This window comes from Hyperoodon ampullatus, assembly GCF_949752795.1.
Source record: "Hyperoodon ampullatus genome assembly, chromosome: 2".
Taxonomy (NCBI): Eukaryota; Metazoa; Chordata; class Mammalia; order Artiodactyla; family Ziphiidae; genus Hyperoodon; species Hyperoodon ampullatus.
The window spans coordinates 49002215-49020008 of NC_136915.1; the positions used below are offsets into that span (position 1 = coordinate 49002215).

The following is a 17794-nucleotide window of genomic DNA, read 5'->3' on the forward strand; positions in this document are numbered from 1 at the left end:
ATAAAGGAGATGTGGCAAATATATACAATGGAATATTACACGGCCATAAAAAGGAACGAAATTGAGTTACTTGTAGTGAGGTGGATGGACCTAGAGTCTGTCATACAGAGTGAAGTAAGTCATAAAGAGAAAAATAAATACCATATGCTAACACATATATATGGAATCTAAAAAAAATAAATGGTTCTGATGAACCTAGGGGCAGGACAGGAATAAAGACGCAGATGTCGAGAATGGACTTGAGGACACTGGGAGGGGGAAGGGTAAGCTGGGACGAAGTGAGAGAGTGGCATGGACATATATACACTACCAAATGTAAAATAGATAGCTAGTGGGAAGCAGCCGCATAGCACAGGGAGATCAGCTTGGTGCTTTGTGACCACCTAGAGGGGTGAGATAGGGAGGATGGGAGGGAGGGAGACGCAAGAGGGAGGGGATATGGGGATATATGTATATGTATAGCTGATTCACTTTGTTATACAGCAGAAACTAACACACCATTGTAAAGCAATTATACTCCAATAAAGATGTTTAAAAAAAATTTTTTTTAAAGATAACTTAGACCTTGTCACAATCCTGCTTGCGATTCTTAATTAAAAACAACAACAAAACCATCAAACGCTTCACCTTTACGATCTCATTCCTAGTAACCTCTCCAAACCCCTGTCCTGCCACCCTCTCCCTCCCTCATTACACTCTAACCACACTGGCCTCCTTTCTGTTTTGCAAGGATACTATCCTCTCTCCTACCTCAAGGACTTTGCAAATGCTGTTCCTGCTTCCCAGAATGCTCCTGTATGGCCAGCTGCCTCTCAACCACGAGGTCTCACCTTAGATGTATGGACGAAGAAAGTCACCTGCCGTATCAGTAAAAAAAGCATGTTGCGGCCATCAGGCCACTGCACCCCCCCACACACACACACACTTCCTGACTGTGCACCCTGAGGGGATTAAAGATGGAGAAAACAGGATTTGGCCTTAGGTAAGTTAAGGTGCATATCACAGGAATGATTTCAATGAACCCAGGCTCTTGAAACTTCCCATACAGAAAAGCGCTAAATTCATTCACTTGAGATTTTTGTTTTTCCTTTAATTAGTAGAAATCTTTTGATGTTCAACTATCTGATGTTTGCAAAACTCCTCTATACCCTGGCTCTTCCCTTACCTCTTGGGAACAGTCTTTCAGAGCTATCTGAGAGGCTGTCACCCCAGCTTCAGTCCTCAACAAGTCCGCCAAATAAAACACAATTCTCAGCTTTTACATTGTGCATTATTTTTCAGTCGACAGACATCACCTTCAAGAAAGTCCTTCTCCTGCTACCTTTTCCCGAGAGCCCTCTTCCCCACCTGTTTCCGTCTACCACAATTCGTCGCTTTATACCATTCTTAATAGTTGTCATAAATTTTTAAATTATTTCATTACTTTTATTAGTTTAATTCTGTCTCTTTTACTCTGGGGTCTTATACTGTATCACTCACTGCTGGGTCCCCAGTGACTGACACTACAGGCTCCAGTGATCTGGGTCCTCCTCTGATGCTCACAGAAATACTGAAAACTCCTACTAGATGGACAGGTAGATGATGTCATATCATTAATTTTTTCATTGAGCTCCGCTGTGCCAGGCACTGTTCTAGAATATAAAGGCAAATGAGAGACAAGGTCCTTGAACTCAAGACTCTCATGGTCTCAAATAACACAGAAAATAAATAACTAGAATAAACATTATCATTAGAAGCATTAATAAATACTAACAGAAGAATAAAGCAGCCTTATATATGGAATAGATAGTATCTTGGGAGAGAAAACATGAGCTACAGTCAGGGAGGCTGACATTTCAGCATTTATCATTACCTTACATTATACCATCATTTGCTTATTTATTTTTCTTCCCAGCTAAAAGGTATGCGTCATGAGGGCAGAGACTTTTTTGTTTTCTGTTGGATTACCAGCATCTAAATGATGTCTGGCACATACTTGGGGTGCAAAAAAGATTAATTGAATGAAGAACAATCGAACAAATCCTGCATGATGAGAAGGAGTCATCAGGTGAAGATCTGGGAAGAGACCACTCTATACAAAGGAAAAAGCAAGTATTTCTGCCTGGTAAGAACATGCTTGTTGTATCTGCAGAGAAGCCAAAAGGCCAGTGGGCTGAAGACAGTGAACAAGGGAAAGAGGAGGTTAGGCGAGGAGTAAAGAGCAGCCAGAATGACAGGACCTTCTTGGCCCTTGTAAAGAGTTTGGGATTTTTAAATTTTATTCTAAATGTAAAGTGGAGGTGAAGTTCTCAATGATTAGTTTGATTAAATTAATATCAATAGTTAATTCAGAGTGTAATGGGTCCACCAAAGAGAGGGAAGAGAGGAGAGAGGGCTAAAATAATAAGGACAAGCTTGTTGGCGGAGTGTCACTTGCTGGATGCTAGACTAAAAAGGAGAAAAGAGAGGATTTCATGTAAATCCACATCTTCATATGGCAGGAACCCTTACATGATACACAAGGGCAAATGAAGAGGTCAGATCATCCTCATTATTCGGCTTTGTTTAAATTAGAAAGATATGATATCGCATGTACAATCAATGCAAAATATACAGATAGAGTCTTGGAATGTTTAGTTATATCAAAGTCCATAGAGGGTAATTCATTCTATCTGTCCATCCTTCTCCCCATCTGTCTGTTTATCTGTCACTCCATTGGTCCATCACGTACTTAGTTAGTACATAATTATTACTTGCATGTCTACTTCCTGGGGAAACAAAGGTGAAAAAGACATGATCCATTCCCTCACTGAGTTTACAGTCTAACAGAAATGTCCCCAAATCCCTCATGTTGAAAAAATTTTGACACAGGACACTGTGGTTGAAAATATTTATGAACACACAGTTCTGAGTTCACAACCTGGATAAGCTCTGTATTATTTTATACTTTAGGTCAAGTCATGAAGTGTCTCTGAGCCCGTGGTTTCTCCTCTACAAAATGGGAATATTAGTTTTGCCCTCTTAAAATGGTTATGGGGTTCAAATGAGTCTAACAGATATAAAGGGCTGAGCAATGCCCAGGATGTGCCCAGTAACCAAAGATTAGTTTTCACTCTACTTTTCTGAATATACCTATGCACACAAAAACGCTCCAAGTCTACAACTTGTGACTGTCTGATTTTTTCCTAAATCATGACCTCTTCCTTATCAACTGAATGCTACCAAAGAGAGAAGACACTGCTTGACTCTAAACACTTTCCACTGTAGCCAGCCTCCCTCACACAGATCTTTCTGCAAAGAGAAAATGAAATCCTAAGGCCACAAGTCTGTTTCTTTTATATATAATTTTATTTCCATTTTATTCACAAACTCATTTTTAATTAGAAAGAACTGGACTATAGGCAATGAGGACAGCGTAAGGGGTGAATCCACAGCTATTACCAAACAAAAAACAAGGAGGCCAGGAGTCTCTTAAACCTTGCCCTCTTTTGTCATGGGTAAGAGTCCCATGCGAATCCACAGTAAGGCACCTGGGAGGCTGTGCTCTGGAGTTGGGCTGACCAGGTCAGACCCTGGCACTGCTGATCCAGTTGCATCTTCCTGGATTACTTAACCTGACTCTATGGTTAGAGAGTCCACTAACCACTTACTTCATGGGGTGGTTGTGGTTGGGAGTTTTAAAATGAAAGTGGGACATAAACATAGGGCACAAGGCTTTGTCTATAAAAAGTGCCCAATAAGTAGAATCTTTAGGTGATTTTTTCTTAAAAGGAGGAATACTGAAAAACATAAAAGAAGAGAAAGAGCCTAAATAAATCCACTGTTCCCACCACCCTTGCCCTTGTGAAAGGCAGACCAAACAGTGGCCTTGGTATGTCCCTAAAGTCCAATTAAAAAGGGATAATAAGAAGTTATTGAAGTGGCTTGAGCTGAAGCCACCTGAGTGTTCTGGATCTAAAAATTAATAAAGACACAGGCTTAAAAAAAAAAAAAGTCCTTCTCTTTATTTTTGCCCCAAAGTAACTCAGTTTAACACACTGGGATCTTGGGGCCAACTTTCACATTCCAGATATCATTATGAGGAGCCTACTTTGCTGTTGGTCATTGGAGCAGATCTATACTAGTATTAACTACCTAAAATGCAGCCATTCATGAAACAGCACTGTAGTTACAAACGATTTAAAAACTAGCCTTCAGAAGTTCTAGTGTTACATGCATACAGTACAGCAACATGCTTGTTTTGTTAAATAGAAATCAATCCCCAATAACTTTTAGGAAAGTTTCATCTTGTGCTGAGCACTGATGATGTGCCAAGCACATTGTTAAATACCAACCGTGATGGAAACAACACATCACCTACAAGTTCTAGATTCCTCTCTTTCCCTCCCATCTCACTCCCCACAGCTGATCCAGCAATTGCTGGCTTTCCTTTAAAACATAACTTGAATGCATTCATTTCTTTATCTCCATTTCTACCCCCTTGTCCATGTCAAGTTATTTAACCTCTCTGTGACTCAGTTTTCTCATCTCTAAAATATCATTTTATGATGCATAGCTTCATCTACTTCTTAAAGATTGTCACAAATGGAATCATTTATATACTTAGAACAGACACCATATCAGTGTTGATTGCTATTTTTAATGTTATTGTCATTGTTTCATTGTCACAATGGCTTGCTAGGCTGTCTGCCTATTTCCACCTGCTTCTCCACTAAAGTTAGTATTTATACAGCATCCAGATTGATCTTTACAAAAATAAATGTCAGCTCATGTCACTGCCTGGCTTAAAAACTGTTCTCTGGCTTCCCAATGCATTTAGAGCAAAATCCAAACTCATTCCATGGCTCCCAAGAACCACCACCGCCATTCCCCTAGAGCACTGTGTTTTAGCTGTGCTCCCCACCGTTCTGGTTCTTGAAATGTGTAGAGGGCGGTTCTTGAGAATTTGCCCCAGCTGTTCCCTCTCCTGGAACATCTTCTAGACCTTCCATAACTGGGTCCTCATCATTCAGGTCTCAGCCCAAATGTCACCACCTCAGGGAGGCTTTTCTTGATCATCCTACACCTCCTTTATTTCACTCCCAACCCCTTGCTATTATCCTAATATGCTTTAAATGTTTTTCTTTATAGAAGCAGACTCACAGAGATAGAAAACAAACTAGTGGTTACCATTTTGGGGGAGGGCAATATATGGGTGGGGAAGTGGGAGGTACAAACTATTGGGTGTAAGATAAGCTACAAGAATGTATTGTACAAAAAAAGGGAATATAGTCAATATTTTGTAATAACTGTAAGTGGAGTGTAACCTTTAAAACTTGTATAAAATTTTTTTTCTTTATAGCACTTACCACTATTCAAATAAGGACTACAGCTTCATCTTATTTGGCCACCATGTCATTTCTCTGTTATCATCATTGTTTTACTTGAATGCTTTAGGAAAGGCATTTATTCCCCAGGTTCTATTCTTCCCAGTTGTCTAATACAGGTCCTAGACATAGTCACATAATCTGCTCAGCCCTAGAAGATGCTTGTGTTTCCCACTCTGCATGGGGAAGAAATATCAAAAACCAAACACAAAAGTATGTCCCAAAGTATTAGGTTGAAGGAGGCCATCCAGAAGATTGAAAATAGGTTTATATTATCTTTTAAAGATGATCATCAAAATGAAAATACAAAATTAAAAGTCTGGAAGAGAATATGGTGGAATCCTGAGACCCACGCACAGACCCTCATGCGAGAAACAGTGTACTGTCTGAATCTTTTCTACTCCTGAAATAAATAGCCTCTCCCTGCCTTAGTGTCTAAGTCAGAGATTCCCTGACTCAGGACTACCCTCTGAATCTTCTTGATAGGAGAAAACCCATATTGATAGCTAATGAATAAAATGTTAGCCAACTCTGCTAAGTACTGACGTAGACCCAGGGCTGATTGTTGCCCTGGGACTACCCTGCTTTGCTCACAAACACAAATAGGAGCTGCTTATTCAAGAGGCATGCCAACCAGCTTGGTTTGCATGAAAGAGTGATGACAAAGGATAAACTCCAAAGATAATGCGATATTAATATTCCAGAGATAAGAAGAAATGGACAGGCCAAGAGTTGAAGAAACAAAGACTCATTGATCATCTTCTGTGTACTCCATGCTTTATATAATTTATTTCATTTAGTCTTTGGGACAATCAATGAAGTAAATATTACTATGTTCACTTTACAGATGCGCACATCAAAACTCTGAGCTGTTGAATGACTCGTGTAAGATAGAGTGGTTGAACCCAAGCTAATCTGACTCCAGACCTGTACTTGCTCCATTACACAATGCTGCTTATATTTAATACACAATATAGAGAGGCTCAGAAGTAAAAATGGCTATTCTAAATGCACTGAGTTCCTAACAAGAGATTACAAAATATATCCACAGAAATACAGTGAAAACACAAAGACTCCCATTTTATGAATAATGGTTGAAAACAATGACAGTTTGAGATTAGAGAAGAAAGTAGTCCTTAGATGTTTTAAAAACTGTCATGTAAAGAAGGAGTAAAAACAACATCCATTATACCAATGAATAGATCTTGGAGGGATGGTTGGGAATCTAGAGTAAGGAAGTCATTTCTTTTTCCAGCCCAACTTGAAGGACTTTTGAATAAACAAACGAACAAATGTGTGTGTGGGTACCTGTAAGATATTTTATACACTGCTGTATTCTCAATGTATGTAAGAGGGCTTGGCATATAGTAGATGCTCAATAAATATATGTTCAGTGGATAAAATCTGGCCCAACAAAGAAAAACACTGTACTCTCCAGGCAATGAGCTCCCCATCAAAGGATTTTTGAAGAGACTAAGGTTCTGAGCATGAATTCTTGCCTTTGGTGGGAGGTTGTATAACAGCCAAGTAAACGTTAATGAGCACTCTCTAGATGTTAGGTAATGCGCTAAACACTTTACAATCATTACTTCATTTAACCAACACCACAATTGCATGAGTTAGGAACTATCAATATCCCATTTTACATAAGTAGAAACTGAGGTTTGCAGAGGTTAAGGCATTTGTCCAGCACTACATAGGTGTTAAATGGTAAGGCTTAGATGAAAAGCCCAGATTTTTGTTAACATTATGCTGTAATGGCCTGGCTGAATTAGATAATTGCCAGGTCTCCTTCCAGTAATAAGATCTGACATATTCTATTTCTAATCTAATATCTTTATTGAAAATTAATACCATGAACATGAAAGATGTTCTTCCCAAACAAGTGCCAGTTTCCATAGAAGTTGTATCTAAGGCTGCTTAGCATCATGGCATTTACTTGTTCAAACTAATTTCTTATCATTGACAAGATAAAATTCAAAATCCTTAGCATGGCACTTAATGTATTTCAGGATCTAATGTCATCTCTTACTTTTCTACATCAGCATACTTCTTTTGTCTGTTTATATCCTCTTTTTTATTACTACCACCTTGCTTTCACTCATGTTCTAGCTCTATACTGAACATAAATTGCTCTGTCCTTTAGTCCATCCATCCATCCATCTACCAACTACCAGTCAAGAACGTGGTTATTTCTGGAGACAAAACCCTGCCCTCACCTATCTTACAGTCACACAAAAGGGAACAAATAAGTAAGCCTACCTAATCCTGACCTATCATACAGGATACATCTCAAGGTGTTTTTCCTTCTATGAAGCCACGCCTAAGTATCCTGGTGCCTCTTCATCTCTTGTCTTTCAGTCTTATAGCAGTATGGCCCATATCATAACCGAAGTATAGTGAGTCTCATTTTAGATGAGGTTAGGTTCTAAAGTCAGTGTGAAAGGACAGAATAGTGAAACTGTCCTTGTAAATCCCTTAGGAAGAAGGTGTCACATTAGAGGCTGAATACAGTTTCCCAATACTTGCCTATCACAGCAAGTTTGCCCCCCATGTTGAAATGGATGATTAAAGTGTCAGAGAAGGAGTCAGCTTAGTTTAGAGCCAAGCTGTAGGGAAAATGCATATCTAGCTGAACACTAGATGATGAGTGTGCTGAATCACACTCATAATCATACTGAGATGCTCACAGTACTTGAGGCAAGAGGGAATTAAGACTGACTCAGAGCACAGCAGAATTACATTGTCCCCTCAAACTGTGATACTGAGGCCCATGTTCATTGAGTAAATAGTGCAAATCATCTCCCAAGCCTTCTAAATTTTTTTCTCTCTTTCATATAAATGCACATCGAAGGCGGCTCCGCTGACCTACCTCATGCCATCCTTGAACTCTTTCAAACAGACAACTGAACCAGGAGTTCCTAGAGCACATGAATCTTTTCTAGCATCATTCAGTCTGTTCCTTGTTGAACAAGAGCTCGTATCAAGTCCTTGGTGTACAAGATCCTCCATGATTTGGTCCCTGTCTCCCTCCCATTTCTTTCCATTCCTTACTATACTTTCTACACTCTAACTCAAGTAGTTCTAGTTTCCAAAAGAAGACTTGTTACTCCACACTTCCTGCCTCTGCCTATAGTGTACCTTCCCATGTTTTCCAACAGATGTTTATCCTCAATACTTATTTCAAATGTTTCCTCTTCACTGTTAGGTTGATTGAATTAATGCCCCTATTCTTTACCCCTTCATGGATCCCTGCCCACTGCCATGTAAAGCTTCAATGCCCTCCCACTCTGACTCAGTATCAGCAAAACTGTCTAGATAGTCTTCAACATGTGAGCCATACCAGCTGAGCCCAGCCCAGATCAGCCAAACCCACAGTCACTTTGTATACTGTTAATGTTCTGTTGGTATTATGCAGTATTACTGTAGCAATAGACAACTCATATGTTTTCTATTAAGACTTGCCTGACCCTCCCAAGGAAAAATGATCCCTCTGCATTTTTGCAACCTCTGAAATGTATACCTTTCTCTATTACAAAATATAACACATTCTACTATTATAAACATTTAATGAATGAATAAGTAGTATGATTATTTATTTTTATGTTTAGTTCTCCTTCTAAGACTGACCTTCTTGAGAACAGGAGCATCCTTGTGAAGGAGTTTGTATAGTAAAAATAGTTTGGGCATACCTGTTAGTATAGCCACTATGGAAAACAGTATGATGCTTCCTTGAAAACTTAAAAATTGAACTGCCATATGATCCAGAAATCCTATACCTTAGTATACACCTGAAGGAAACAAAAACAGGATCTCAAAGAAATACCTGTGCTCCCATGTTCATTATGGCATTAGTCACAATAGCCAAGATATGGATGGACACCTAAGTGTCCACAGATGAATGGGTAGAGAAGATATGAGATATATACATATATATATATAATCCATATATTATATATATAAATGTGTAAATGTGATAGATAATGTTATAGATATACAAATGTAATATTATAAATGTGATATATATATATATGCACACATTTATATATGGAATATTATTCAGCCTTGAAAAAGAAGACCATCTTGCCATCTGCACAGACATGGATGAACCCTGAAGGCATTATGCTAAGTAAGATAAGTCAGACAGAGAAAGACAAATACTGCATGATATCACTTATATGCAGAATCTTAAAAAGAAAAACAGAACTTGTAAAAGCAGAAAATAGAATGGTGGTTACCAAGGGCTGGGGAATGGAGAAATTGGAGATGTTGTTTAAGAGTACAAACTTGCAACCTGTAGATAAATAAGTTCTGGAGATTCAATGCACAACATAGGGATTACAGTAAAAAAAATAATGCTATATTATAAACTCAAAGCTGCTGAGAGACTAGATTTTTAACTGTTTGAAGCACAAAAAAAGAAATAATTATGCAAGGTGATAAAGGTGTTAGCTAATACTACCATAGTAATAATATTGTAATATATAAGTGTCTTGAACCAATACATTGTGTACCTCAAACTTATACAACGTTATATATCCATTTTATCTCAGTTAAAAAAATAGTTTGGGCACACCTGGGTTGGAATCATGCCTCTGCCAGTGACAAACTTTCTGAGGCCAACCATTTTTAGCTGTAAAATGAGGACAGGGGCAGCAACTTTGCAGCGTTCCTGAGAAGAGGAAGTGAGAACATCTGTATACAGTAGCCAGCTTGATGCATGACACATCAGAGGGCTCAACAGATAGTATGTGGCTGAGTGATTAATGGACTGACAATTCATGGCCAAAGTCTTACGAGTGCACCAAAACCAGAAGGTCCTTTGTCCCATTAGCGATTCCTAACATCACACTGGCTGCCCACAGCACTCTGTGGCCTCTAATCTGATTTATTACTACAGAGGCTGATGTTTCAATTTACTGAACCCAACTGTATCATAAGTAAAAGGACCTCAGATGACCATCTTGGCAACTTAACGCCAGCCTGGTTTTTAAATGCAGTTTATTTAATCTCTCATTTAATCTAAAGTTGCAGTTTGGTGCTTATAAATCTGCTCTTCCTGCAACTCTTCTGAGAAATACAGACACCTGGCATGTGCTTATTGCCTGCTTTTGGGCAGGCTAAGCAGCCTCCTTGATGCGCTACGCTCTTACACAATTGAAAAACGGGTACTCACCTCTCTGGAGGCAGGTCGCCTTCCTCCCCAGCTGCTGCAAGAGCAAGAGGCAGGGTGAAAAAGAGGGGTTTCAGTAGCAGCCTATTGAAGTGAATTGTTTGTGCAATGACCACACCCCGCCACCTCCTCCCCCCATCCCGAGACAAAACGTAGAAGGGCAGCTTACCTGTGCCCCAAGCCGCCCCTCCCCCTGGCATCCGGGGACCATCGGTCCTGCATGCAGTGTTCACCTACACTTTATGGCGCTTATTTATGAGTGCAATCTCCTATATTAGACTTTGACCCCCTTGAGCCCTGGAACTCCTGTGGGGTTTACCTCTTTTTTTTTTTTTTTTTTTTTTTTTTTTTGCGGTACGTGGGCCTCTCACTGCTGTGGCCTCTCCCGCTGTGGAGCACAGGCTCCGGACGCGCAGGCTCAGCGGCCATGGCTCACAGGCCCAGCCGCTCCGCAGCATGTGGGATCTTCCCGGACCGGGGCACGAACCCGTGTCTCCTGCACAGGCAGGCGGACCCTCAACCACTGCGCCACCAGGGGAGCCCGGGGTTTACCTCTTAATCTCTTGTTTCTATCACGGAGCCTGGCAAAGAGAGTATAGCTGCTCAGTATGTGCTTGAGTTAATGATAACAGTGCCTTACTGAGCATTTACTGGTGTGCCGAGCACTGTTCAAAGTCTCCCCAGGCCTCATCTCATTTCTCCTCACAATCATCGAGTGTTATTATCATCCCCATTTTATAGGTAAGGACAATCAGGCTCAGTGAGTACCATGCCCAGACTTATATAGCTAGCGAGGGGGGAACTGGGATTTACAAAGCCCATTTTATTCCCAAAAACTTAGTCCTATGTTCTCTGACAACCTTCTTCTCTTTCAGAGAGATGGTTTGAGGCCTGAATTATTTAATGTTTATAAAAGTCATACTGAGCCTTCTTTGATATGGACGTGGCCATATTATCAAAGTATACTCAGAAGAGCTCGATTTCTCGCTATAGGATTTTCTTTTAGGATAAGACTTCAGATGACTTACAGCAGTGGTTCTCAAAGTGTGGTCCCTGCACCAGCAACATCAGCATCTCGCCGTGAACTTGTTAAAAAGGTAAATTCTCAGGCTCCAAACCAAGACCAACTGAATCAGAACTCTGGGGTTGGGCCCCGTAAGCTGTGTTTTAACAAGTCCTCTAGCTAACTCTGATGCATGCTGAAGTTTGAGAACCACTGAGTTAAAGAAAGTTCACCCAAAGTTTGCCCAAAGCAGTCTAATGAACAGACAACAAACTAAGAATAAATGAAAGAAGAATTAGCTCTTTTAGTGTACCATCCACAGGCACTGGTGGCCACAGTAAGACAAATGCTAACACAGCACTACGCATCACCCCAAAGTGTATGTTCACCTTGTGTTTCACTAGAGCAAATGTAAGCAAAGGTGTTTACAGTGTCAACAGGATCAGGCTGCAGTGGGGGGAAAAGAGGGGTGAGAAGGTGGTTCCCTTTACATAGCAGAGGAAAACACACAAGAGCACAGAAGGATGGCTGCCAAGGATGCTGCAGGTCCCGGAAAGGACTAATGGGGGCAGGGGTAGGGGCCCTTCAATTCATTCCTGAAGGCAGATCACAGAGGCCCAAGGGACTCCCAGCATGATGCCAGGTCAAGTTCACACTGACTTTCCTCTCTTCACTCCCTCCCCCTCTCCTACTGCACTTGGTTGTGTTGACAACATGGGCTTTATAGGAAAACAAAGACTCCCTGCCTCCCTCCTCAGCTACTTTTTGTTTTCTTCCTCTTGGACAGATTCCCAGTGATCAAATGCAGTGCTCTCAGGGGAAGCAGCCTGGCCCAGGAGCGATAAGGGGCCAATTCCCACAGATGTGTCATTTCACAGGCGAGCTGCCACAGCCTCTACGTGAGAATAAGCAGTGATGGATGTCCAGCCCCACAGAAAAGCGGTCTGGCACGGTCCCCTGGGAGTCGATGCAGAGGGGGAGGTGACGGGGCCACGGGAGCCATGACTTCTGTTGGCTGGCTGTGCACGGGGCCCTGCGCATTTCCTTACCTTCCCTGTGGGTCTTGGGAAGAGCAGCTGCCTGCCTCTGGAAGGCCTGGAGGTTCACGACCGGGGGCCTCGGTGGCTTTGCGGGAGGAGGACCCAGGGACTTGACGGAAGGCAGTGGCTTGGTATTGGGAAGTTGTGGATGACTGACATCTGGCTGGTCCTCTGAGCATAAATAGTCCAAAATGTAGGTTAATATTTCCATTTCATGGCTGGCCTCAGCCTCACTCCCCTTCCATCTATTCTCCACCCAGCAGCCAGAGTGTCCTGATCAAAATGCAAACCTGATCTTTTTTTGTTTTTGTGTTTTGTTTTTTAAATTTTTATTGAAGGGACTTCCCTGGTGGTCCAGTGGTGAAGAGTCCGCCTTACAATGCGGGGGACACAGGTTCAATCCCTGGTCAGGGAACTAAGATCCCACACGCTGCGTGGCAGCTAGGCCCATGCGTCACAACTACTGAGCTTGCACGCCCCAACGAGAGAGCCCGCGTGCCGCCAACTACAGAGCCCACGTGCCACAACTAGAGAGAGAAAAAACCTGCACACCACGACTAGAGAGAAGCCCACCCACCGCAACGAGGGAGAAGCCCTCGCGCTGCAACGAAGACTTGATACAGCCCCCAAAATAAAGAAAATAAATAATTTTTCTTGAAGTATAGTTGATTTACAATCGATGTTGTGTTAGTTTCAAGTGTACAGCAAAGTGAATCAGTTATACATACAGTCACTCTTTTTTTTTTTTTTTTAGATAGGGTTCCCTGTTCAAACCCGATCTTGCCACCATCCAGCTGCCCAGAGGATGAAGCCCAGTTTCCTCAGCTGCTGTCCACTCACTCCATACTCTGGCGTTTAAACACCACACAGCCTCAACCTACATTTCTTTTCTTACCACACTTTACCACCCTCCTTCCCCAACCTTAAGCCCTAACATTTTTCACTCACAACCACTGGTTTCTCAGTTTTCCAGATTTGATTTTTTTTATAGTTTCTGTTTTTTTAATTTACTTTTTAAATTGAAGTACAGTTGATTTACAAAGTTGTGTTTGTACAGCAAAATGAGCCATATATATATATATATATATATATATATATATATATATATATATATGGAACAGCATTCCAGATTTAACTTTAAAAGCCTTAAATAGCTCTCATATATCTAAGATTTTATTCATGCCATTCCTCCTGGTTCTGGAATGCTGTTCCCTCACTTCTCCCTTGGTGAACTTTGACTCATCCTTTAAGGCCCTGCTCCAATGACACCTCCTCTAGGAGGCCTTTCTTGATTTCTACCAGAAAACAAGCTCAGAATCAACCACTCTTTGTTCTGTATCCCCTAGCACATTGTTACCACTTCTCCATCACTGTTGTGGCATATTAAAAGAGCTGGTCTATCTTCCCACTGAATGGAGGCTCCTCGAGGGCAGGGACTAAGCCCTAGTGACCTCCCCCCAGCACCAAGCACAGGGCCTGCATCAGGGGGAATGGACAATGCCTATTCCCTGAAAGGATTCTTCAAGCACTGATGATGGGCAACTAACATGGGAGCCATGAAGAGGTAACAATTCGTCTCTGATTTCCGGGGCTCAATGCCTAGAACAGGCTTCAAGGCTGGTTTTGTGGTACCTGGGTACCTGTGGATTTTGTGTCCTAGAATTTTCCAGGACAGTCCCAATTTCATGTATTTTGTCTTTCCGCACTGATAAGCCAACCAACAGAAATTTCAACATTATACATAAAAATTGTATCTGCCTCTTACACTGAAAATAGCCCAAAATTTTATATTATTCAAGTGCCTTGATTTTTTGGTTTACATAATACAGTGGCTGACTTCACGGCAAAACTAGAGAAATTGGCTAGTGTTTCATAAGTACCTCAGTGCAGCCTCCTCAAAGCCCTGCTATCTTTTGCAGGCAGGAGCGGGGCTTCCTTCTAGCCCTACCAGCAGGGGTTACATAGTCAGGGCCAGAGTTCCATTCTTCTAAGGCTTGAATTATAAGCCGCAATGTCAGAGATTTTAGTCTTTATCAACTTAGGGAGAAGACAGTGAAAGTGAATGATCACTTACTATCTGAGCTCCTAATTTTTACCAGGCACTGTGCTAAGCAGTTTACATAGGTTATCTCACTTAATCCTCCCAACAGCTCCATCAGGTAGGTTATCTAGCCCTTTCTTTCCTCCCATCTCTCCTTTCTCCCATTCATCCTCTCTTCATTTCCATCCCTTCATCAATAACTATTTACTATATTCCAAAAATTGTTCTAGGGGCTGGGGCTAGAGTTAAGAGCAAGAACATATAGAGTTCTGCCCTCAGGAATTTTCATTCTAATAGGAGGAGGCTGATGATAAACATGCAAACAAATAAACAGATAAGAAAATCACAGACGGGCGGTGGGAAGCGGGGAACACATTAGGAGTTTGGGATTAATATATACACACCACTATACATAAAATAGATAACCAACAAGGACCTACTGTATAGCACAGGGAACTATACTCAATATTTTGTAATAACCTATAAGGGAAAATAATCTAAAAAGGAATAGAAACACATATATATGTATAACTGAATCACTCTGTTGTACACCTGAAACTAATACAACATTGTAAATCAACTATACTCCAATTAAACAAAAGCCCAAAAAAGAAAATCACAGCAATCTATTAGTTCTATAAAGGAAATAATGATGATATGAAAGAATGTGAACTCTTGGTGGTGAGGTAGTGGTCTTTAGATGGAGATCTCTGGCTAGAGAAGGCTTATCTGGGAAAGTGTCATTTGAACTTAGATCTAAAGGCAGTTATGCAAAGATCAAAGAAAAGAGCTGTCTATGAAGAGGGAACAGCAACTGCAAAGGTCCTGAGTCATAACAAAGTCTGTTCAAGGAACAGCAAGAAATCCAGGGTGTTATCTATGGGCTAGTGAACCAGGGAAGAGAGCAGGAGGTAAGTCAGAGACATAAGCAGGGACCAAAAGAAGCAGAGCTATGAAGTCAGTAAGTAGTTTAGATGCTATTCTGAGTGCAAAGAGAAACCATATAAGATTATAAGCAGGAGATCCATCCACCCATCCATCCATCCATGCATTCAATCATTCAAAAAATACTTTCTTGAGGACCCACTGAAACTGGCCTTTTTCTTCCAGGTTCTGGGGATACAGTGGTAAAGAAGACAGTTTTTATCCTCATTTAACTTATATTTTACTCAGATAAACAAACAAATACATAATAATATACCAGATAGGGATAAGTGATATGAAGAAAACCAAAGCAATGTAGGAAGATAAAGAATGCTGGCGGTGGGGTGGCTATTTTAGATAGAGTGATCTACAAGGTCCACTCACAGCAGGTGACATTGAGCTGAGGCATTGATGAAGTGAGGGAGTGAAACATCAAAGTCCTAGGGGAAACATGTTTCAGAAGAGGGATCTGCAGGTGCAAAGGTCCTGGGGTGGAAATAGTTTGGTGTATCTAAGGAATAGCAAGAAGGCCAATGTGGTGAGAGAGGAGAGGGTAAGAGAGGTAGTCAAGGAGCAAATCATATGAGCCACTGTAATATGGCTGTGGTTGAAATGAGCTGGGGAGTGACATGATTGGATTTATGCTTTAGAGGATCACTGTGCCTGCAAGGAGGAGAGTACAATATAAGAGGGCAAGAGTGTGAAAGCAGGTCCAGGCAAGAGATGGTCCATGGTGGTGTAGACATGGGCAGAAGGCAGAAATGGAAGCAAGTAGAGGGATTCATTACATATATATATATATATATTTTTTTTTTTTTTTTTTTTTTGCAGTACGCGGGCCTCTCACTGTTGTGGCCTCTCCCATTGCAGAGCACAGGCTCCGGACGCGCAGGCTCAGCGGCCATGGCTCACGGGCCCAGCCACTCCGCGTCACGTGGGATCTTCCTGGACCGGGGCATGAACCCGTGTCCCCTGCATCGGCAGGCAGACTCTCAACCACTGCGCCACCAGGGAAGCCCTGGAACATATTTTGATGATAGAACCAAGAGCTTGCTGATGGATTAGTTGCAAAGAATGAGGGGGAGACAGGAATAGAGCATGACTCCTAGATTTTTGGCCTGAGCAACCAAGAGCATGGTTGCGGTATTTACCAAGACAAGGAAGATTGGTGATGGATCGATTGATAGGAGAGCAGACCGGGCTTTATGAAGTTAAGCAGATTGTCCAATTTCATGCATCTTGTAAGAAGTAGAGCTAAGATTCAAATCCAAGTTTGCCCCAACTGTGTCTCCGTATAATTCCAGGAGATTAATCACTTTACCCAAACCTGAAATTATAACCTAGCAAATGGGCCTAGAATACCTGTGCTGGAGTTTGAAGCAAACATTGCCCAGCTCACATATGTGACCATCCCAAGCCAGCAAGCTCTAAATTAGAAATACAGTGCCCCTTCCCCCCAGGCCTGTGGGGATTCGATTTCTCACCTGGGGCCTGGCTGGTGAGCTCACCATCATAGACAGGGTGGCAGGTGCTCCCTGCCGGGCTCTTCTCAGGACCGGGGTTTGCTGGGCTCCTCCTGCTATGTTCCGAAAGCCGAACAGTGGGATCTTCAGAGGTGGCACACAATCTTCTTTGGGCCATCAAGCGCCTCTGGTAATGAAGGGTCTGGGCTCCTTTTCTTTCCAGCTTTTTCCTGGGCTCCTCTGGAGTAAGTCCCATGCTTTTCTGCTCTTCCAGATGGAAGGCCCTGCTTCCACAACTGGCAGGGATAAAGACTGATGACATCTCACTTTTCTGAGATAAAACCTCCCAGTTCCAGAGCTTGTTTCTGAAGCTGTTGTTCACCATTACTTTCTTCTTATTGGTTATCCCAGCATTTGACTGATTCACATCTAACAGCAGAGAAGCCTTCTGTGAATTTACTGAAGAGCCAGAAGAACTCCCAGGAGGTTCCAGGGAATTAGAACATTTCTGAGTCTCGTTCTTCTGAGCCAACTTCACTTTCTGGGGTTTAAGAGGCTGCGAGTCACCACTGGCACAACTGGGTAGGGGCTCATTGTGGTTGGAAGAGGGGTGTTTCCCACTGGCCAAAGTCTTTGTGGACTGTCTGCTTCCAGTGTCACCCTTTTGAGAAACACCTCCTGAGAATTTAACAGGTCCTGGAAGAGGTGGCGCATCAAGCTTTTGAAATTTGGCTCGAAGTTCCTTGAAGTTTCTTAACACTTCCTAGAGCATAAAAGAAAACAGTAATGTCTTGTTATTCTAGGA

General features: G+C 41.8%; 1 protein-coding gene across 1 annotated transcript in view; it reads right to left on the bottom strand.

The window, feature by feature from the left end:
* The window catches only part of FYB2 (FYN binding protein 2), a gene marked incomplete at both ends in the record, with an annotated part of 168557 nt that overhangs the window by 66433 nt on the left and 84330 nt on the right, over nt 1-17794 (bottom strand). The window contains 3 exon segments of the mRNA XM_079720915.1: nt 10522-10555; nt 12571-12732; nt 17011-17752. Of these exon segments, the coding sequence (XP_079577041.1) occupies nt 10522-10555; nt 12571-12732; nt 17011-17752 (938 nt within the window).